This window comes from Ascidia mentula, chromosome 4 (assembly GCF_947561715.1).
Source record: "Ascidia mentula chromosome 4, kaAscMent1.1, whole genome shotgun sequence".
In the NCBI taxonomy this organism is placed as follows: Eukaryota; Metazoa; Chordata; class Ascidiacea; order Phlebobranchia; family Ascidiidae; genus Ascidia; species Ascidia mentula.
Window position 1 is genome coordinate 17,374,880 of NC_138569.1, and position 24,469 is coordinate 17,399,348.

The 24,469-nt window shown below is 42.0% G+C and overlaps 1 protein-coding gene across 1 annotated transcript; it reads left to right on the forward strand.

Annotated features, from left to right (window-relative positions):
* The first annotated feature begins 1,654 nt into the window (after window positions 1-1,654).
* LOC145899851 (uncharacterized) lies at window positions 1,655-23,089 on the forward strand. Its single transcript, XM_082988777.1, has 25 exons — window positions 1,655-1,745; window positions 2,050-2,146; window positions 2,473-2,751; window positions 2,908-3,220; window positions 3,589-3,749; window positions 4,297-4,446; window positions 10,188-10,221; window positions 10,346-10,422; window positions 13,557-13,657; window positions 14,507-14,706; window positions 14,938-15,062; window positions 15,727-15,925; window positions 16,287-16,510; window positions 16,865-17,048; window positions 17,361-17,487; window positions 17,548-17,690; window positions 18,125-18,374; window positions 18,710-18,898; window positions 19,339-19,456; window positions 19,644-19,811; window positions 20,080-20,168; window positions 20,511-20,619; window positions 20,695-20,771; window positions 20,998-21,736; window positions 21,993-23,089. Exons 1-25 carry the CDS (start codon window positions 1,743-1,745, stop codon window positions 22,463-22,465), a joined length of 4,629 nt encoding a protein of 1,542 aa, XP_082844903.1. The 5' UTR covers window positions 1,655-1,742; the 3' UTR covers window positions 22,466-23,089.
* Window positions 23,090-24,469: the final 1,380 nt, after the last annotated feature.

Sequence of the window (24,469 nt, forward strand, 5' to 3'; positions counted from 1 at the left end):
TCCTTTGTACGTAACAAAACATGATATTACAATAGTTTCATGATTCCTGAAAGTGGACAAACCTGTTATTATTTCCACAAGTTGCAAACCTTCACTTACAATTATAACCTCTCTTGAGAAAAAAATACATTTAGAATATCCATTTTTCGTACGATTTGTATTATTTTGACATTTTTATTGTTTGACCGTGTTATTTTAAGCTTGGTAAACAAGGAAACCAAAAATCAATATAAATGACCAAGTAATCATCTTATCATTGTGTTTGTTTGGCCTCAGACCCGCCGACGATAATCGCGCAACCATCGGTCAGTTATACTTTGGACGTCGGGGAAAATCTCACGATGGTTTGTAACACGACTGGACTTCCGGCACCGAAATACACCTGGTAAATATACCCTTGGTTAATGATTGTTGTTAACATTTCGCTACGTCTACAAATTCCGTCGAACTTTTTTAGTTTTTAAAAGTTTTTTGAAAGTTATTTCCGCCATGGCTTATCGCATTGAAAACATGCGCACCAAAGCACATATTTAGGTTTAATGCAGATGCATGTGCCGGCTATTGTGTTAGTGTTTGCGATAGGAATTTAGACAAACTTTAGCCTGCTTGCTTTCGGCACCTGTTAGGTATAAGGACCACATTCAGATCGACGCCGATTTTGAGCTGAGTGCGGTCGTCGGATCCAGCTCACTTACGGTTGACAGGCTTTCCCGGCAACACAGGGGTGTTTACCGATGTCAGGCCGAAAATCGCTTTGGGATGGTTTTTGCGGAATCTCATGTGCACATACGCTGTAAGTAAACTATTGTGTGGTGTCGAAAGTATACCGTTGTGTGCTCAGCTGTTATAAATAGTTTTTACATGTTACCAAGCAAGATCGAGCATAAACGTGCCACCAGTTATATCGCACACGAATTTGTTTCACAGCTTACAAAATCAGAACAAAAAATTGACTTCGCATACGGACATATTTTTTATGCTAAGCTGTTTTATCGCTTGCTTTATTTGCTATGTCAAAATTAGATACAGGTTGCTCTCATTCCTCTCGGTATACCGATATTGAAACAACCCGATGCAGGCGAGATAGCTGAAACATTCAATACATTCATTTTTATGACAACTGCAAATTCGACTTTGCAATGAAAATTTATGCACGGGTTGGTGTGTAACGAAGTTCTCCATTTTACACACTAGTGTGCAAAACAGCCACTTTTGACATGCTTCGATCCCAATCCGTTGTGTAATTGGTTATTTGCCAAATAACACACGGGTATAGGGTTTTTCACACTATGGAACACACCAACCGTGTGAAAATAACACGTGGTGTGTCATAAACACCCATCAGGTGGGTTAAAACAACACGTCAGTGTGTGAAAAATGCACACTTGATTTTCCAGTGTATAGAGATATACAGAAGACATGCAAGGTTTATGCAACACGTCAACACACAAGTATCCATGTCCATGTTCTTACCATCGAAACATGTCACGCAAGAACGACAAATATGCTGTTTTTTAGATCCTCCCACAATCACCATATTATCATCTGTACGTCGTGTTTTGGTCGGCGATGACGTCAATATCACGTGTGTGGTGAGCGGTTATCCCTTGCCGAGGATGGAATGGTCGCATTCATCGCGCTCATCCGATGTTCGCATAGCCAGCGTTGTTCGGAATGGAACAAGAGGGAGATTGTATATATCAACTGTACGTCTGGATGACACAACCCTAGAAAGCAAACTAATGGTATGCAAACATGTTATGGTTCACGTTGATTAGGAATAATTGCACCCAGTAACAAATGATGATGGATCTATAAAGGCGATTGGTGCTCTGTTTTTTTTTATAAGTTAGAACACTAATGCCATTGAAATGCGGTTTATTCGAATTCCCTCTGTCCTGACAAAGTAAAAACAAGTATAGCACCATTTGCGTTGATGTATAAACACTAACACAATAGTCAAGAGATAGAACTAAACATGTAGTTCCTAACACTTAACTGTTTGATATAAATAAATCATTCCTAACCGCGTATTCTTCTTTCTTGCAGTTAACTCGGGTTGGTTTGCGGGACTGTGGTCTATATTACTGTGGGGTGGAGAACGTGGTCGGGTCTGACAAGGGTTTCACGGAGCTTCGTTGCATGGGTAAAGTTTTAACATGCTGTGCATTGTGCTTGGAAGGAACACATTGTCATACCTAACTGGATCATATGTCTGCTACTGTAAACATTCATACAAATTACCAATATTGTGATGTGTATTAATTACGATTAAATTGAGCGATTGACGTTGGGTTTAATAGTAGTCTTGTTTCACGAATCGATTAGATAAACGGTGTTTCTTTTTGCACACCCTTTATTAGACGTCGCTGCAGAAATTTAGATGCACATGCAAACTTTATAATGCGGGAAATCATAATGCGTTATACACGAACGTATTTGCTGACCTTTCGCCTTTGGCCTGTGTCCCAGATTTGCCTCCTGTTCCGACCAACGTCGCGATAAGTCACGTGACCAAGTCCGGCTTCGTCGTTGCCTGGAAACTGGAAAACCACATTCCTAACGGCGAACAATTTTTGGCGGAGGTATCCCTGAGTGGGGACGACGCTCCTCCTGTTACAGTGTCTTGTGAAACGACGTCATGTCGCGTGACGTCACTAAAGGCGGATGCGGTCTACTCGGTTCAAGTTTTCGGAGTAAATTCGGCTGGAAGAAGCGAAAAGTCGGATGTGGTGTCGGTGAAAACCAAAGGTCAGTGAGGACCAGGAGTTTAATTTATTTTCCATTACTAACTACGCTTTAAATCATTGACATATTTAACCTATGCGTTTTCATGGAATTTCCGTGGAAAGTATTGGAGCCAACTATACAACATGATAACACAACATAACGACCGTTTTTTTGCAGAAAAATTGCAAATTGTGACCACGAGCACTTCTCCTGCAACGCCCGAAGAATCAACCAGCGCAACACCGAGAAACGAGTCTATCACAAATCCAGCACCAACAACAACCCCTGCAGTAACCAACTCACCGACAACAATCGCTTTCAGCCCAACCAAGCCCAGCAAGAGAACCTTTGGATTACAAGACATCGTGTATAACAGCACGGATGGTTGGGTGAGGTGGCGTCTAGAATCTTCGTTCGAAGACGAGCTTTTGTCGTGGAATTCGAGTTCGCTACAGCGATGTGTGAAGGTCGAGGCCCGCAGTGCGAACCAGTAAGTCATATTTGCCAAGATTGTAGTTCTACGTAAAAATGGCGTTACATCCAGACATAAAGTGGTTGCCAAATGGATGTAAAGCGTCATGCAACCAAAACGTAATGGATTATGTTTAATCTGTTAATTTGAATCTGCATTATCGGCTCTTGACCTCCTTAAATGATGCCGTGGTATTTCGTTTTAATATCGCTCTGCGTGAACTGAACATAAGTGGAAAAAGCATTATTATAAAAGTGATATTTTTTCTTCCGTTTCAATTTTAAAGTCGCGTGAGAAAACTTTACAACATCATACACATTTCAACCATATTTGCTACAAGATGATGTTACGCTATTCATACCTTGCAATATTTTCCAATACTGTAGAACAAGGTGGCGCGTTGTGGCTTGGTGCGTAGCTGCATGGACAGAAGCTTGCAGTCTCAACCTTCCAACATCAGTTGAATGGCAAGTTCAGGTCAACCTCTGCTGGAGCATCAACGTGGGGTGCGGTATCCCCGTTCCTGCTAGGACTGTAGCCTTTAAAGGTATGTGTACATTTGTATTGTTACTTGCAGCTATCAATAGCCTTACTATGTGCCCTGCCAAGAATTTGCGAGCATCCGGTCGAAACGTTTTTTCATTCCTTTACAAAAGATTTTGTGGTTTGTATTGTACCTGTGTTGTTTTTTATACTGTATAATCTTGGTTTGTCTTTCTAACGGTAAAGTTTACAAACACGTGGTAACCGTACAGGTAATAGGCAACACAGAACAATTAAATACCGTTTTTGTTACACTGCGCTTGTATCGCGATTTTTGGAGCGTACATAATTAAATTCTAATAAACGCATAGAAGCGTCGAACTTGAGCTAAAACAGTGGCAAATATCACCAAACCTCTAAACAAGTGGTTCTTAACCTTTTTGCAATTTGCACCGGGAAAATTTTAATAATTTTATGACCCGGTGATTTGAATAAATTAAACTAAAATGTGCTGAACAGAACAAAAATGTATATATCGGGAGACCAGTAAATAATCAACGCTGACCTGCGGTTGCAAAACACTATTCTAAACCATGCTTTGTCACTGACAGCGCGAGAGGAAACAAAAACAGTGCCGACAGAAGCCGAAACTCAGGAATTTCCGATCGCGGCTGTTGTATCTGCGACCCTCGCTCTGCTGGTTGTGGTTGGCGCCTACGTAATCACGTATCGTCACTTCCGGAAACGACGCCGAAAGATGGGTAAGTTTATGCGTGTTTTTTTGACTGGGTATGTGTATTTTTTTAATGCAAGTATTTCTTATTAGCAAACGTAGGTCTTAATTAAGGAGGCTACAACCTCTACGTCAGCATAAAATTCAGTATTTCACCTTATGTAGCTTTTGGAATGGCTGCCTGTTTGTCTTATCGCTTCAATGCGGCGCAAAATCGGCTTAGGCGGAGCAGAGTAAGCGTTAGAGCCCCTGTTGCAGGACAATTTGCAGAGCACGGCGAAATGTTGGCCCTTGCATAATGGGCGCCGGCTAAACATTAACCAAGTCGACCGACAAGCGATTCAGGACGTTTGCTCACGTTGGCGAGGTTTACGAGGAAAGCAAACATTATCCTTCGAAGCGCTAAAGCTGATCTTTTTATTGTGTTAAAGCTCCCGGGCCTTGCGGTGGTTCAATGTGTGTGATCAAGAGTTTGTGTGACTGGTAACAGCGCCACTTAACGGGCAAAGTGCTCGGTTCTGCGTTTTCTGGGTGCGGTTTGTTTGCTGCACGATTTTGCTCATCATGTTTGTTTAAGGCTTGGCTTCTTTAGCCGCAACTTCGCGCGAAAAAGAATTGGCCACCTGTGAAAAATGTGCATGTCGCCTGTGCGTATATGTTTTTGATAATGTACCTCGGCCCCCTGCAGGGATAACATTCCTCGCCCACCTGTAGTTTTAACAGTAATGGTGAGAATGTAAGGAGTAATTTTAAGTAACCGACACGGATGAATGGGTTGTGGTATTGTATGCGTATAGCTTAAGTAGCTTTGACGTTACTCTAATAAGTTCTTGAATCCACTAACCAAGTTTGTTAACAATTAACAATTTCGTGTAAATTCGCTCTTTACATTGGGATAACGTTCTTATCATCTACATAAGCCAAGAGTTTCCAATGCCTGCAAATAAACACAAGCAGTTTCGTAGTGGTAACAGCGCTAAAGGTTTTTCGGAACCTAGAAGAAATCAAAACGTGGTCTGTTTGGGGGTTGGTGAAATTTTAACCTTTGCCAGCGCAACGAGAAAAGGATAAACGGAATGCGGTAAAATTTGTATAGAAGACCCAACACACTTGACCTTTTTAACGCAATACCTTTGTAACAAAAAACATCTCAAATTCTTCATCAACCAAAACAATTTCCAGCCTCAGTAGCTTGAACCAATTGATTTTTATTAGCAGCTTGTATCGATAGGACAGCCTCTGGAAGCGTTTGTGTATGTCTAGTTATATGTGTGAATTAGATATAAATACAGTTATTAAATCTAGTGCTTTAAGGCCGTCGTTCCCTTACGCTTATGAGCGCGCATACGCTTTTATTAAACTACGGTTTTGCGTGACAAACGCTGCGCAGACGATTATGACTTGTCCTTCGAGTTGAGGCGGCCTGGAAGGCGATTGTTTCGTCATCATTTGGACGATAGACGAGCCAGAGCATTCCAAGCAAGCATCAACTACCTGAGGTAAATATCTACGTCTTTGTCTATTGTACGAAGCCTACTGCAAGTATATTTATATCATATGAAATTTGATTTCTGTGAAGTTGTGCAATGGGTTTACAAGTTAGTTTTGGAATTTTAAACCCGTTTTGAAAATTTTGAAAGATTTGTAAACCTTTAAAACCGTTTGCCATTAAACCCATAACCATTGTTCCTTTACAGGTCGGCCCATCGCCAGCAGTTTGACCGCAGGAGTCGCAGCCTTCCGGGGCATTCCTTGCGGTTTGAAGCAATTTGATGGTGGCAGTGGCTTTCGTGCAAACACCGGCGTTCAGCGAAAACCTGTTCTCGTAACCTTAGTTTATGGCTTAATTATCGGTGAGGCTCTGCACGCTATGGCAACGTAAAATGGAAATCAAACGAGACCACGTGTTGGAGCACCTTGGCAATTACGCAGCTGGTCGTGTCGTCGTTTGTACCAGCCATTTCCACATGTCCCCGCCGTTACGATCGTTCTATGGTTTTGTATTGATTTGCTTAGACAGGTCAAACCGCAACATGGCCGTCGATGGGAAGAACTGCAAGGAGACACAATATTTGTTCTGTGTTAGCGGATTGATTCGCAAAATGCGTGCTCTGTGACGTTTCTGTTACATAACACGTGACGCAACTCCGCTTTTTGATTTGACTTTGGTGTTATAGAGTTTGAATGGAGTTTTTGCTTTTTACAATCTATGTTGCAGTCAATTCTTTACACTGATGATTGTTTGTATGCGTGTTTTTTGCCAACTGAGTTACTTCTGTTACTGCGATAATTCCTGATTTTTGAAATTCAATGTTTTTGAAACACCGCCGCTGTAGCCAAATTTTTTTTTTTTTTACTTGTTGTCATGTATCTTTCTTTTAACTTTTTAATGTCGAAATTCCAAAAAATCCCTATTGCGCAAGTGCTTCGCTTGTAGGTGGACCATAAAATTGACATCAATGAGGGCAGCACCCTGCTGTATTGGCGCAATTCGATGTTTTATGGTAGTTTGGTTTGCAGTCTATTTGTTTTAGGTGGCGCACGTTCTGCTGCAATTCGCATATTTGTAGTTATTCCTGTGCAGCGCGGTTCTGCAACAATAAAAGGTCAATTTCTATTAAATTGCGTGGCTTGTTGATTTTGGCGTCAGATACTGCAAGATACTTTGCGGCATTAACACGGTTGAAAAATGAAAAAGAAATGTTAATGTTGAAAACCCTGATTTTCAAATGATTTTTTATTGAGGGTTGATGGCCTTACACACGCTTTGTGTGACTTTTAGCGGACGGGAACATTGCTAAAAATCCCCTTTAAAAACCACTGGTTGCATTTCTCAATATCTTTACCGCTCAAGAAATATTGTGATATAGGAATCAGATGCCTCGAAGCTAATACGCTAAACGCGCAATGTAAAATTGCATCACCGTGGGTGACATTCCAGTTAGCACAATGCAGTTGACCTGCTAACGTTGCAGTTCTGGCCTGGACGGTGGGAAAGCTGGATACAAAGGGCTGAGCACACAGTGCGCACCCTGCTGTGTCAATTCCTGCACCAAAATCTGGCGGTTCTTCAAGGAACCCCGTTGGCAAATATTGCCAAGAGCACGAAAGTGTACTCAACCAGCTAAACACTTGATTTTCTGATTACAACTGACCGGTTCCGTCCCCTACGGAAGTAAAACCTCCAATATTGTCTTCGTGGCCTGTCGTAACTTCATTGTTTGTTTGTTTGTTTTATTTTGCAAAAGTGATCGATCTGGCTTTGGGCTCCGCCACTAGCTTTTTTGCCCATAATGAAATTTCTTCCCAAGTTGTAAAAGAACGAATGTGCAAAGGTTTTAGAGAAATTAATGGAAGTGCAAACGACAACTTTTCTAAAAAGCAGAAACAAAACATTTATAAAATGCATGGTTGTAATGAAATTGACCGACCACCTAACGTCCGATGCGGCCTGTCGCAACCCGTCGTATCACTGTTGACTACGACCCTGTGACAGAGGATAATTTTCTGCAATCACCTTAATATGGTCGTCTGAAATCGTTATGATTTTATCGATGCCCCAACAATTTTATTCACATGATAAGCAATGTGGAGCCAATAATATGAATTGTGTATAAGCTGCAGACAGATTGCCACTGTTTCGACCTAAAAGGTCTCACCAAACAGCCAAGCAAGGACTTCCATTTTGTGGTGACTATACAATCACCGTCATCCGTTGGGCACCAAACCAGGTGCAACCTTACGGAGAAAACAAGGTGGAAAAAGCAAAGCTCAACCAATAGTGCCGTCAGGCCCCTTGTCACAATAATCATATGATTATTTTGGCCGTTTGGTCAGCAAAGTCGTCTGAAAGTCACACCAGCTGCACTGATGAGACCTTTTAGGTCGAAAAACTGGCCATCTGTCTGCAGCTTATGCACAATTTTATTCATGTTTATTATTCCTGTGGGCGGCAGTTGTCAAAGCAAACATCCAGATTATTCAGGTTCGTGCGCCAATTTCTTCTGTGACCTCGAAATATTTTGCGGTTTTTCGAAATATTCTGCGAATGCTATGGCGAACGATATAAACACATTTTCATGACGTAAACTGGACGCTATTTTCTGCCAAAACCGGTGAAACCATACAAGGATAAAAGAGGAATTATCTCAGTCTCTTCTGCGCATTTCGGTCCGACCGTCGAGCGTCTCCCGTTGCCATAGTTTCCGGAATGTGGAGTAGATACTCGATCGATTGTCAGTGCGTGACGGATGTTTCAGCTTTTGTCTTTGTGCCGGACGAGTCGTGTTGTGTCTTGTTGACAAATGTTTTTTCTTCGTTTCGCGGTCAAAAAATTCGCGCCCAAGACCTTTTGTATGTATTAGGCGACGTGCAATGTTGAAAAATACGCTGAGAATAAGCTGAGAAAAAAAAACGGAATAGAGAAGTTGACGGCCCGACTTTATTCAGCATGCAGTTGGAAGGCAGTTTTTAAATAATTGTTTCATACGAAAGCACATTCATGAAGTTTATATTGCGCGCAAGCTGTTTGTGTTCGCAGGTCAGAAAAACAGTGTTTATCTGTATAATTTTCGAATAAAACAGTTTAACACATGCGATGTTGCGACTGCGGATGTATCGTAATTTGTGAAACTGTCACCACTTGGGTTTTCCGTCATTCGTGTTTTCAACAACTCGATTACATCAGAACGAAAATGCCCAATAACCTGACAAAGCGTTACATATACCCATAGAGCATATAAGCATTGAAAATTCGTTTCGCGACCCAAATCCGACCAGCTTTGAATGAATACTTGGGCTGTACGAGCGCCGTGGCTAAAGCCGTGCTCCAACTTCTGTGAAGTGGCCCCGAGAGATGGCATGGTGTCGGGATGCGGAAAGAAACTAACAGGCGAATAATATCTCGCACCGAGTGGAAAATCAACTTGATCGGAATAAGGGGAAAAACGTGAGGCGCCGTTCTTCCTGTCGATCCACGAATCACAAGGGCTTATCTTTTTTTAAGCACATGCCAACCATATTTACCCTGGTCTGTCGTCCACTTATAGTAGTCTAAATGTTTCCCGGTCGTTTTTGTTGGATTTAGAACCCATCGGGGAACAACCCACGGTCGGAAAACAGTACGAAAGATGTTCTTCGCCTGTGTGTGTCGCCTCATAACGTTTAGAGAAGAACGCTTTCGTTTTAGCCGCGTAGATTGTTTCTGTTTCTGGTTGCTAGTTTAGACTGGATAGAGCACATGTTTAAAGATGTAGTTTCAGAAAACAAATTGCAAAGCTAAACAGTTAAGCCGTTTGTTGTATAAATGCAAGGGAAGTTTTGTCCATAGTCTAGCTTTAGTCTTTTTTTGTCATATTATTCCAATGCGGTACTACGTCATGAAGCGATTTTAGCGGACGATATTAAGTCATGAAGCGAAATCGGTGGTCATTGTATTTACCATCATCAGGTTGCACATGTTTATGCACGCTTTCGCCATTAATCATTTAAACTACCAAATCCAATCGACGCGTCGTAACGTTGCGAATGACGATTACGCCAACATGTCGCGCACGCGCACCCACAGAGTCAACATCGATCAACGTATAAATACGAATCCACCGTAAAAAGAACGCGGCATAATCCGACGTCGACGTTGAGCGCTTCCCTCATCGCCGTTAACATTCACGACCAAGCAAACACATTTTTCACTAAACTTTTTGTTTATTCGACCTACTTTTTCAGGCCATCAAAATAAACACTGTTATTTATGCAAGTTTTCGTTTGCAGTTTTTCGCCGGTTTGACGAAGAATCACCAGATTGGTAAGTTTTTCGAAAACATTATTTCATGTACTTTTGTGAATGCTGGTGATGACAACCACAAGCTTACTAAACAACATTGCACAAGGATTTGTGCTTGTCAACATTTCGGTGTTTTTCTTTGCAGGGCTGATAAGGGTGCTGACTTGTTCGGTTATGACAACCGTGCTCTGGTGCACAACGAAGCAGAAGATCACTTCATCGGTAAGTGATATGCCAGCTTATCATCATTCTCCTTTGCCCCGTTCGTTTTGCAAATAACAGCATGCATGCTTGCAAGCGGGCGGAGGTGATTCATTATTTCTCAAACACACGACGTTATTTGCCTTGTGACTTGCCCGAAATCGAGGCTCAATATAAGGGATCGGGATCCTATCCATTATGGAAACGGCCGAAGTGTTCTGTGTTTGTTCCTAAGGTTGGAGCTCTTTTGTACCGAATGTAGGTCTTAGGTGACACAGGTTTAAATCATTTAAAGGTGTGTCGAAATGGATGAGATGTCGCATCATATAAGGTGCAGCAACATCACAACCACGCAACAAAACTTGTTTGACAATCTACCTGGGCACCCAAACCAGTGAGCATAAACCACAATTGATTGGAAATTTTATTATTAACTTTCCAATGAAAAGAGTTTAGACATGTGGTTAACTAAGTACCGTGCTAGCCGATCCTAGCTGACTTCAGCCAGTTCTACAACTGGCGCGGAGGCCAAAATTTAGCCTAAATAAAGGTGAAGGAAAGAAGCAAATGGCACACTCGTTTAGGGACTTGTATAACAGGGCGTGAGTCTGACACAACCTTGGGTAACAGCATTGCGCGCCCTTACCGCGCCCGAGCCGTGACGTAGAAAGTAACTTAATTCGGAATCCGGTCTAATTATTAACTTTAGTCTGTCGCGCAGTAAGTATTCGGCTACAGTTTTTTACCTTGTTGGTTGTGGAGTCGGGTGGCGTGACACGTTTCCGAGCGCAGGAGAGAGGTCGTATTTTCTGTTCAGGCGTTTGTGTGAAAACACTGTTTAGACATGTGGCAGGCAGTTTGTTTGTTCAGCTGCCATTGTAGAAGCAGCAGTTAAACTCTCCCAGTGTACAAAATTGCATGTTGGACGAGTGCTGGTAAATATTTTTTTGGAAATATGGAGTGAAGTATACGAGATGGTCGATCAAAATTTTGTGTAGCCAATGGATGTGGTGGATGTACGAAGATGTCTTACCAGCGCTCGTATGGTTTGAAAAATCTGTAACCTTTCCGTTTTGTTTGTACAGTTAGTTCATTGCCTTGGTTAAACTGCGCACGAAATCCTTTCCAACCTTTTGGTTTGTAAACAACAGCCTCCAGAATGTCGCCCTGACATAAAAATTGTGCTGCAGCGCAAAGTTCAGTTTGTGGCGAAGAAATAAGCCATAAACTTGCGTCTATTGTTCGTTCGCAATCGAGAGGCCTCAAGAATTTCGGATCTTTTCGCCCTGTTGCTGAAGTACTTTTGTCTGGTACTTCGTTTATATGTCATGGGAGTTTCAATCCAAACTCAATTACCCAATTCACCGATACCATTACATTAAAGAACGTGCATGTAACATCACAGTGGTGCACCTAATGAGTTTGCTTTGCCAAATCGATCTTATGTATTCTTACATATCCTCAAGATCATCATTAATTGTACGGCGATGCAATTTCATGTGAAGTGTAATGGGGACTTTACAGCGCTGTTTAGGGCTTGGGTTGTTTTCCTAGAAATCAACTGATTTTCGCTCAGAATTTTTGTAGGTTATTAGGGTGATTTTGGAATATATAAATTGTTCAGGTATATTGGAACAAAAAAATTCAATCTTAGACAATGCAACGGCATTGCTGTTTTCTCCAGATTAACAACAGTTTGTTCGTCGTTACCTTCGCCATTATTTGTCCAGCTGTGCCATAAGCTTAATGGAATATCCGAAAAGTCCTACTTGCCCAAGTTTCAACTTTTTCGTTTGCTGTGGTCCATTTTGCTTGTGAAGAATGTTCGGTTTACTGTTTACAATGTAATACACCATGTTTGATTGAGACAACGAGCTTACATCTTGTAATTGGTATTGATAAAATACACCAGACCGAACAGGTCGTATGAGCGCACACAGAGTTGGTACAGATATATTCTACATAAATTGTTCAGTATGTACATGATCATTAATGTGGTAATGGATGTACCGTTATAAGCTGTTGGTCTGACTTGTCAGTGTGTATTTGCTCGCAAATTGAGATTTGCAACCCCTCTATTTGCGTCGAAACCCGCCTTGTTCCTACAGGACAAATACTATGCGTCTTTCATGCCACACGCAGCTCAAGATTTTGCCACTAATAACTCAGACAAAGGGTTGTTGATAGACGATCGCGATTCAAAGAAGTTTAAGCCGAATGCGAGAGGTCTGGGGCAATGACTCAGTTGTTTGCTCCTTATTTTGTTGACTGCGCAAACAGTTGCGACATAACTTCGGGTAGTTTGGCGTCACTGTAAATTAGATCGTTCCGTACCCTGACCTGTGTAGCGGTAACCAATGTTCTTGTGATTTGTGTTGTGGTATGTGCGCCTGGCGAGTGTTTCTGGATCTAGAAGTAAGACCTGCAGCTCCTCTTCCAGTTAGTAAGCTTCGTGATGTGCCGCTTGGTCAATTTTAATAACTTTTGGAATAAAGCATGTATTTTTCTTCGTTGCAGGAAAGCAAAGAAGATGAAAATTAGAAATCCAGTGTTTGAAAGTTCCAACGCTCTATAATATTATACACGCTATGAGGCAGACTTTATTGCAGTCAGTTTACAGCCTATATATCTTGAGCCGTCATTGTTGGTTCTGTTTGTTTTGTCTTGATTAGTTTGCCAAATAAACGCAACTCGGAAACCTTGTTTTGTTTCGCAATCTTTGTTTCGCACGTCAAACCTACGACGTATTGGTTCGGTCGCAGTAATTATTAACCAGAGTTGCGAGCGGTCCCGTAACTTGAGGGTCGATGGCCTGGCCCCATTGCAGTCCCGTGGTGCGTAAGGACTTTGGCCTGACGCGCATGCAAGGCTGGTACGCCTGCCCGCCCACGGTTTGCCTGACAAATATTAACAAGGAATAATAAATGCCTCGCCCCACTGCTTGCTTGTTTGCGTGTTTTCCGTCCTTGCATGGTAATAAATCGCAACAAGTCAGTCGTTGACTGATCAAACTTCGCTCAGGTTTTGTTGTTTTGTGACCAAATTGATTGTGTGATCCAATATAATGTTTTAAATTTTCCATTAATGTTTTTTTCTTTGTGTAACATCGCTTAGAATCATCTGTCATTTATGTTTACTGCATTGCACGCTAGCAGAAATGACAGTCGACGACGGTTTACGCGAATGCCATGTGGTCAAGAAGCAAGACGAGGAGTTTGAATTCTTCCTGAAGGTGGACGACAAACGGAAAGGCCAGGTAAGCGGCAATAAACCCTTAAAGTGAAGGATTTTTCGCAGCGTGCACTTGGTAACGCGTAACCTTATAAATTCCACATTTAAGGAATATCCTGGTATTAGGCGTTCCAAAAAATGCTACATTTTGACTTTGCAGTACACGAGTTAGATTTATGTAACCCACATTGCCGCACCTACCACCTTTATTCAATAACTCGCCTTCGACAAACACTAAAGGAACATGTTTCGTCGACACCCCTACCCCACTCAATGCATATAAATGACCGGTTATAAAGTTTGCTCACTCAAAGAAAGACTTTTGTAGTCACCGTCCGTAACCAAACAAGCATTGGTCTATTGATGACTTCCACAGCTGACTGCGCTTGCTGTTCTCTTCTCATTTTTGTGCCCAACGGTTTGCAGCATAAATTACCATTCTTTATTGTGCCACCATCCCACAGTACTGGTCCTATTTTTAGCGGCAATGAATATTTTCCAGCGATTTGAAGGCCGCGGTCATTAGTTTGGTGAAAATGTGCCTTCCATTTTATTTTACAAAGTTGGTTTGCCTGATTGTTAATATAGAAAAAAAATACGTAAAGCAAGTAAAGTATTTGTTAGTCTTTTGGCTGTTTCGTCAAGTCGTGTTTAAAGCTATGTCCACATGACAATTTTACAAACTGATTTTAACATAAATTTTCCAAATAAATGTTGTAACTTTTCTGTTTGTAACTAATGACTGATCAGTGCGAGGACAAACAATTTTTTGCCATCTGAAGACAAAGCGGGAGAAAGATTTTTTGTGCTTTTACTCTGACCAGAAAACTTCTGTGAAAAGGTCAAAGTTAATTTACTTTGCCATCCTATGTAGGTTATCACAAATCTAACCCACGGCGGGCCGGCCCATCGCGCCGGAGTAAGGGATGGAGATCGGTTGGTTAAGATTAACGGAGAGAATGTGGAATCCAAGTCGCATGATGAGATAGTGAACATTATCAGGTTATGCATCCCGAAGCACGAAATCAAATTTATTCTAATTGACGAGGAGCACGACAAACCAAAAGGTGGAGGGTAAGTCAGGAACGATTTCTTAACTGTTTATTTGTCTATTTTCGTGTTTTTCAGCTTTATTTGACCGCAAGATCACATGCAATAATTACCTATACGCTTTTGTGATGTAACTTACGACGTTGGTTGTAAAGATATTTTCATGCTTCAAACGCAACGAAAACATGATCAACGAAAGCCTTGTGTATTGTCTGTGTGATCTTCTTGTGTAATGTGCAAATGTTTGACCCTAAGGTCGCCCAAAGTAAACGGAAACGCACATAAGGGTGAAGTTGACCTGAGACCGAGAATCTGCAAAATTACGAAGAAACGAGGAACGTTTGGATTTCACTTGCAAGCCCAGGGAAATAATAAACCAGGTGAATTATCTTTCTGACAGCCTGTAGTATCGTACTAGAAAATTTAAGTCAAAAATAACTTAAAGACCCATGATTTTAAACATTTTTCTTAATTATAACTTTCCATATGATACAACAATATGATTAATTATATGCCCAAAACAGCCATAATAGTCAATGAGAGCTGTAGACAGATGTACACACTCTTTCGACCTGTAAGGTCTCATCAGTGCTGCTGGTGACCGTTGCACATGGTAGCTGGTAGACTAGCAGGTATACGATTAAATTTTTCGAAACGCTCTAAAAAACTGAAAATGTGCCGTGAAGTATATTAGGAAAATCTCTATTTGATAGGAACATACATTCATATATCACAATCCCCAACTTTTGTGGTATTCTCTAGGCTATATCTGCATATGTGCAAAATAAGTTTACTCTTAACCACTGAAAAATGGACAGCCACCAAACTTGTCACTAGATGAGCCATTACGAAAAAAACAATACCATCCAGCCACATAACGCAAAGCGCACGACCCATATACCAAGAAGAAACCCTCCGCGAGATTCGTGCCCAGGATGTCCTGGGTTCCAACCCTGGTGTGTTTAAAAAAAATAATAATACGCAAAGCTCAAAATTCTATCAACTCTTATCCTTACATCAATTTAACGGTAACTTTCGTTGCAGGCCACTTCATCAAGGAGGTGGCGGACGGAGGTCCAGCAGAGTTAAGCGGGTTGAGAGTTCACGACAGAATCATCGAAGTAGGCGGGACCAACGTTGAAAAGATGAGTCACGAGAAGGTGGTGAACGCGATCAAGAAAAGCGGCAACACGACTGTTCTGTTGGTAGCAGACGAAGGGACGTACAAACACTTTGCAGCCAGGTGAACAAATGCTCTATCTGGCAATTTTACATGTTTTGTTTTTCTGCAGTTTGCTTTTTCGTTCTCGTTTGGGTATATTTGAATATATTGTTTCTCCTAAGCGCGCTATGCAAACCAAAAGCGCCACAAGGCGTATTGACCCCCTCTTATCAGTCTATCGGCCTGGATCTCGCAATATATGATTTTAGTACATTACTGCAAATATTGTGCCGATAAGCTTGCTATAAAACAACCAACCAGCTCAAAAGGGAAAGTGTTCCTTTGGTCAGAAGATAATGACGAAACGATTTAAAACCGAATATCACTTATATCGAATCCTCGAAGATCATCCCTCATGTCGTTTGTCCTTGTTCTCGCACAGAAAGAAGAAAATCAAGAAGAAGCATGCATACAGCACGAGCGAGAGCGTGGCCTCTCATTCAAGGTCGACGTCGGGCGCTTCTAACAGCAAGTCCTCGCAGTCGATCAAGTCTGTTGCCATGTCAACTGCAACCAATAAGGACGAGGTTGCGCGCATCATCCACGTCGTGAAAGGAAAGAGTAGCGGATACGGGTTCTTCTTACGCGTGAAGAAAGGACAGCCAGGTATTTATGTAATGAGGTTGTAATCCACAAAAATGTGGTTAGTTTCAGTCAATCAGTGGGAAATCATTAGTCATACAGTATAGCATATGAACAACACACAACGGTGCAACACATACCACAGTATGTTAAACTGTTACCGTCTGCCATTGTAATAGTTGATTGGTGATTGAAACAATATGTTAATGATAAGGAGAAACACAATTTATGATTTGTCCAAAAGAAAGTCCCTTCACTGAAGTCCACGTGGTGACAACCGTGCTTTTAAATAAACGATTTCCATTTAAAGCTAAAATTTTTCTCCCAAGCCATTAAAGTCCAACTATTCAAACCATTTAAAACATCACATGTTCAAAGGCGAATACGCCGGCGACCTCGTTGAGAATCAAGCCTCGGCTCTGTGCGGCTTGTGTGAGGACGACAGGGTGATCGCAGTCAACGGAGATGTTGTAATAGACGTCGACCACGGCGAGGTCGTCAAACTGGTCAAATCCATCCCCTATCACGTGGTGTTGGTCGTGGTTGGACCGAATGCTGAAAAGTAAGCTTTAGCAAAACTGAATTGGGTGTTTCCTAGCTTCTGGTGTGGGTCGATTAGCATGGCTGTATTTACATTTAAGATACCCTTAACATAGCAGATTTTCTTGGGAAGCTTTTAATGTTATTGCAGACTGTCTATACAACTAGCAATCATATTACAGTTGTTGCTTTCATTCTCGAACTGTTTGTATTTTTACGTTTACTGGCATGCATATGTTTGGACACAAAAAATGCCCTAAATGGATTTCTGCAACCCAATACACTTTTTAATTTACGACTACATAATAACAACTCACGACTCCAATGTTTACAGAAAAGCCAAAACCGATGGCTTGGCGACAGTGTTGCTCGGAGCCAAGGAACATCTCATGGAGAAACCGACAAAGATCGATCTGGACAAGAAAAATAATTCTTACGGGTTCTTCCTGAAAATGGACAAGGTGATGGTTGTATTGATGTTTAATAAAATTTCGATTTAACCAATCTTTTCCACTTCTCAGGGCAGTCCGATGCACATTGTGGCCGACGTTGAAACCGACGGCGCCGCCGCAGACGCCGGCCTCAAAAACGGCCAAATTGTGGCGATGGTCGGGGAACATAACGTGATGCATGCAACGCATGAGGAATGTGTTGGCAGAATCAAGTAAGGCCAGCAATCCAAATGGCGCCATATCATAAAATCAAGCGATTGAAGGTTAAACCTTGCTGTGCAGTGAGGCCCATATTAGGTGTTTGAATGCGTTTGATTTGTCGTAGTTTATTTTGCTTGCAATGAAGGCGTTTTATAACCTCAGTAAAGCGTATTGAACAAAGGTGGAAAGTGGAGCGTTTGTACCATGGGAGAAAGGTGTTGTAATATTCTGCACTGATTATTTACCCTTTGCACTGGTGATGAACACAGTTGTGAAACTTTTGCATAATAAAGTCAGCAATTTTCCACGGCTTTATCATTACTCTGTATGGTGTTATAATGGTTTGTTGGAAGAAAACACTATTTACTCTTTGTGTGATACGCGACGCCGATATCTGCGATGAAATTACGAGGAACCGAATAAAGAACGGGCCGCTTATTTACAGGGAGGCTGGGAACTCGGTTTCTCTCGTTGTGGCGCCGCGTGCGACCATGGAACTTTTCTACAAGATCGGAGTCGAACCGAACCAGGAGTTCCTGAAGAGTTGGCCTTCCGACTCCTGCTTCCTCATGCCTTCGTTCGTCGGGGTGGCCCTGGAAAAACTCAAGGAGGCCGTGGTCGAGAAAGCGGCCGAGAAAGCGGCCGAGGAAGCAGTGCTGGAAGCTGTTAAGGAGGCCGTGGAAGAAGTACAGGAGGTGGGGAACGTTGTCTTGTGATGATTATACTAAGAGTTTTTAAGATGATTTCTTTCCTGAAGTCTGTTGGGCGTGCGGAATTTTCTGTTATTTTTTCTTTTACCGAGAAACTTTTTTTATGTGTACGAACTCTACGTTGTGTTTGGCGGTCGTTTACAGACAACACCACAAAAAAATGTTGCGCTATAAATTCAAAACAGTCGGTTTAAATAGTTTTGCTGGAAATCGTTTTAAACACTTTATTCGCAAATTAAAAACATCTCAGCACGATGAAACTGCAAATAACAACACAGCAATATCCCAAGACGCCCCTTCTTTACATTTTATCTTATTAGGACCGGAAGTTGCGTATCTGTAAGCTTACCAAAACGTCCGGAGGATTCGGTTTCTTCCTGCGTGACGACGACGGCCACTACCTCAGTCGTGTGGAGGCGGGAGGACCGGCGGCGGAGTCAGGCGCGAAAGAGAATGACGAGATCATAGAAATCAATGGCGTCAACGTACAGAAGGAGACCCACGATGAGGTGAGGGGTTGGTTAATGTTCGATGGGTTGATGACTGGTGTTGTAAATCATGCACGCTTATGTGTAATTTACGACCTGCAGAAGGGAGCTTACAGGTGCTTGCCTCCATAAGCTGCTTGTTTGAGCAGTGTTGCTTGCTGTGTGTTTTAAAGCCAACCATGTGATCACACGCGCGTCCCAATTTGTCATTGTGTTCATTTACACGTTACTTTAGCTGCCTACTCATGTAAGAGTCCTAACAAAACGTCCTACTGAAAAGAATGCCAAAGTCACTTGAACGCCTTTCTTGTGTATATGAGTTCCAAATCTTACCGGGCAGAACGCATCAAAACTATTTTTAAATCCGTACTTCTCTGAAATTCATCGGAATGTTTAATTGAACTCGCTCAAAAAAATCACAGTCCAGTTCAAACATGTGAATTTTGAATTTTTCCCTTCAGGTTGTCAAAAGAATCAAAGAATCAGGTGATACAGTCAAATTCGCAGTATTGGACGAAGAGGACAAAAAATTCCTGAAAGCAAAGGGACTAATTGTTTTGGCCGGCGCGTTGGTTGCAGGTAAGACCCTGATGGTATAGTTATGCCCTAGAGAGCCCTGATATTAACTAGGAAAATTTTTCATCATTTTTTTGCTATGAGCAAAGCAGTTGTAGCAGTGAATAAACGGTTAAAGCTAATATAACCGCATTACTGCCGACAGACCTAAGTCAAAAAAATTAAACTTTTTGTTGACGTTTCCTCAAAGAATCTGAAGCAAAGGACGAAGTGCGACCTCTACCAAGACTTTGTGTGTTGGAAAAGGGTCCTGGTGGCTACGGTTTCCATTTGAACGGAGAAGGCGGCGATAGACCTGGTCAATACTTGCGACGTTTGCAAGCGGATGGGGTGGCCGAGAAGGCTGGAGTGAAGGAAGGTAGGAACTGTAGTTGGGAAGATCGAATAGTATGTGAAAGTGTAAAGCAACTTGTTGTTGCCGATATGTATTTCTTAATAATTCCGGGCTTCAAACACATATACAGCTGTTGAAAGTATTTGGAGTTATTGTAATTTGGACTCGATTATTATAGCTCCTATTGTGTATGTTTCCATGTTAGTTATTACGACTACAAAAATCAACTAGCCTGGCAATGTTGTGCGAATCGTATTATGTTGTGTGTAACTGTGTTTTGTTATTTCTGCAGGTGATCGACTGATCGAAATTAACGGAACCAACATTAGCGGTAAAAATCACGACGAACTTGTTCAGATGATTCGCTCCAGCGGCACCCAGGTAAATATTGGGAAAAAACGTACAACACATTTGGTAGAGTATATATGTTTCACATTATCCTGATTTCTAACAGCATAAAAAACACTTTGGTTGGCAATGGTCACGCTTTAGCGAATACTATATAGCCTATATGGATTTAATCGGTACTCATGAGATTATTTATTTCATATTTGTAGTCCATTCGCGTTCAACTGCTTTATGTGCAAAATAAAAACGAAATGAACGAATTGCGCAACAAACGCAAACAACACTGATTAACTGTCCCCAAAGTTACTCACAAACACCACATACGTAATTGCAATGGTACGCCCGCACTCAACTGATGATGGCTTGTTTACTCAGGTGACATTCCTTGTCGTGGACGAACAAGCCGACCTCTACTACAAGAACAAGGGTATACAGATCATCGCTGCTTTGGCTGTAGCTGACGCGATTGCAGACGTCAAAGACGGTATGTATACATAGATAGCAGACCTTGTAAGCTGGTTGTTTCATGTGGTCGCTTAAACTGGGTTGTTGTTCACAGCGTTTGAAACTAAATCAACGTCGTCTTCTTTGGTTGAGGCGGAAGCCACCGTTCACGATCAACCCGACGATAAGCAGGTAATGTAAAAACGTACTTTACCAAGATAAAGGTTACTTTACCTGATTTGATAGGAGACCATTTTTGCCATGTTTCGTGTGTTCAAAATTATGTGTAGATTGGCAGATGTAAATTTTCGAGCAGGTTAGAGCGCTATTAACCTCGTTGATGGATTGGTTACATGTTATTTTGCAACTCACTGATTCCACAACTTCCCGAAATTGAGATGATGTTTATTTCTTGCAGGAAGATGATGATTCTCCTCATCTGACTTTCCCTCCTCCTCCAGCCAACGAGGAGGAGAAAGAGACGCGCGAAGAACTCGCTGAAGAGATAAGAGAAGAAATTCGTGAAGAAGCGATAGAAAATGCCAAGGAAGAGATGATTGAGGAAGCAAAAGAGGAACTACGGGAGGAAGCTGCTGAAGACCTACATGACGCAATCGCTGAAGCCGTTGTGGAGGCTGCAAAAGAGGAGGCCTTGGATGAGATTCAAGATGAGGTTCGTGAGGAAATCCTGGATGCAGCGGCAGAGGAAATTCAAGAAAGCGTAGAGGAAGCTATTGAAGATAAAATCCAAGATTCTGTTGAAGAGCGCATTGAAGACGCAATAGAGGATGCCGTCCAGGAGCGAATAGAAGACGCTGTGGAAGAGAAAATAGAGGATGCTGTGGAGGATCGTATTGAAGATGCTGTAGAGGATCGCGTTGAAGATGTTGTAGAGGATCGCATTGAAGATGCTGTAGAGGATCGCATTGAAGATGCTGTTGCGGAAGCAATAGAAGATGCGGTGGAAGAGAAAATAGAAGATGCGATTGAGGAAAGAATAGAAGATGCGGTGGAAGAGAGAATTGAGGATGCGATTGAGCAGCGAATCGAAGATGCTGTCCAGGAAAGAATCGAGGATGCCATTGAAGAGAAAATTGAGGAAGCAGCTGAGGAACAAATTAAGGAAGCTGTCTTGGAGGAAATCGTAGAGCAGCAAGGTTGGCTATAAATATTTATTAAATTGTACCCTGACAAAATTTTCCTTTGTAAAGTTTAAGAGTTGTTTGCAAACTACTTGGAGTAAAGGCCCTTAACATACCATGTATACGCACTTGTCTACTGCACAAGATACAAAACACGTCCACAAACAAATATCTAGTCATGTTTTCAAGTTGTAACCGAGCTCTTTTTAAACGTTGTTGGAAACTCATCGAGGTTATAATCAATTATAACATTGGCTTTTGCAATACACAGACGAAAACCTCATACCTCTGCGCGCCGTAGCAGGAGCAGCCGCCGCAGCAGCATTGCACCGAGGCAAAGAAAACTCGAAACGCGAGGAACCCAAGACGCCACCAGCTACCCCTGTGGAAACCCTTCCAGCGAAGGTCAACGTCAACCGCGTGGTGTCATCGAACCGCTCTGTTAACAACCAACCAAACCGATTTGTCAACAACCAATCGCAAGGTGGGGCCAGAGCCGACCTCCCGAAAGTCCGAACCGGTTCTTCAAGCGGCAAGATCTCTGGCTTGGCGGCCATGTTTGAATCTGGCGGCAACCAACCAGCTCAAAAGCCGAGCTGGGCAAAGAAAGCCGAGCCAGCGCCCGCTGTGGTTGAGGAGAAGAAACCTATTGCGAACGGACAGCCAAACAAACCCAAGCAGTTTAATTTTATGGGCGGCGCGAATATGTTCAAGATCGTCGAGTCGTCTCCTGGATTCAACTGAGTACGAAACCACCATACTTTTTTCGTCTCTGTTTATTTCCCACGCGCGTGGCTTCTGTGTTATAACGTAGTGTTGACGACAAACCCTGATTCGTGTAATTTTGAACATATTTATTTGTGATGTTACGTCGGCACAAAAAACAGTAATTGACAGCTGAGGTTGTGTTTGCGAATATTCGGGTCTGCCTCGGTCAGGTGACAACTACAACAAACGCACTTATGAAACAAGACAACTTGTAGAAAACTACTTTCACCTCCATGATGCCGATTATCTCAAAAATAATTCCACACCCTGCTGCAGAGTTGCAAAGAACTTGCGAGTCAATGTAAGAAAAAATTACCCACTGCTTTCGTCTCGAGGCGTTTTTATTTATCGCTTTGTGTACAGAGAGTGAAACTAATTCTTGTACTCTGTTTATCGCGTTAATGTGATTTTAATGCTTTCGTTGGTTGACGAGCTTGATGCGTCCAACCCATACTTCTCTTTATCCGCTGCGCCTTCCAGAATTGTATGTACAGTGTTTAGAGGTCGCCGAGATTTTTCTTGTTTAATCTTGTCATGAACAAACCGCCCCTTCCCCATGCTGAACGTGGTGCGACCTAATTTGAGTTTTCTGTAAATAAAAAGCCTCTGTGGTATGGGATTTGTATTTTATTCAGTTGGTTTCTGTACAATAAATAAAACCCAACCAGAGTGGAAATTAGTGTGCCCGCTAGTGTAAAAGCAAGCACAGTGCCACTCTCAACAGCTGCACTGATGAGACCTTACAGATCGAAACAGTGCGTGTACACATCCTGTCTGCAACTCTCCAATATAAAACACTCATATATTACAAAATTATCCATCGAACAGGAATGTAAATGCAACAAAATGAAATTAAATTGTGGATTTTACTTAGACCTGTTTGCAAATGCCGCCAGCTTGTATCATGTAACAACGATTTCAAATAATCTTCTGGCAATATTTGAATACACCACACAGTGAACAGCTTTCAAAATGACTAAAAGTGCAACTGTAAGTTTTGGCTTGGGGTAAGACAATAACACAAAAACTAAATAAATGCATGGATTGCGTGATGCTGTTAGTTCACATTGAAGAATTACGGCATGTTTTATAGAAAACATATCAAGTACCGTCTGGTCAGAAAAGTCGTCTTATAGTCACACCAGCTGCACTGATGAGACCTTTTCGGTCGAAACAGTGGCCATCTGTCTGCAGGTTATACACAAATATCAAGTACGTTTAAACGAAAATCCCAGGGATTGTTTAACTGCTGTAGCGGCCATAATAAATGTCTTGCAATTATTTATCATCATGACACTTACAGGTGTTTGTTGTAGGGATTTTAGAATGTCCATGGCCGTCTTAAAGTACGTTAGTGCGCGTTCTGGCTGTTCAAGGGGCATGAGGATGCAGCCGATATTAATGAAACATTGTGCGGCTTTTTGGAGATCTACGTTATCCAGATTTTCAAATCGCAACCGCGACTCTTCTTCGTAATGTAGCAGAGCATTTTGCTGATCGCACAACCCTCGGTAGGCATCTCCAAGCATACTTTCCACCTTGCATATTTTACGGTTCATGTTGTGCCTGCAGAGCGCATATGCTATTTTGGCCTTTGTAAGTATCCTCAGTGCTTCTTCAAATCGCTTCAGCAAAAGAAGGCACTTGCCGATCCACATGTAACATTTGGCCACATTTGGGTCGTTTTCATAAGCGGTTTGATTTTTCCTTAATGCCAGCTCTTGCTGAAAAATCGACAGTGCTTGTTCTTCCACAAACAAAAGCAGATATACTTGACCGACTCTGTGCAAACTTTTTGCCGCGGAGAATGTGGTTTCCAATTTGGCACGAACGGCTGGATTTGTGTATCTTTGGAATAATGCGGTTGGAAGTTCAAGATTTGAAGGAACCCGCAAATAGGTACCATACTTTCTACTCTCTCCCAGGTATCTCATGGCTTGCACAACGTCGCCCTTATCATTGCAGCAACGCATCATGTTT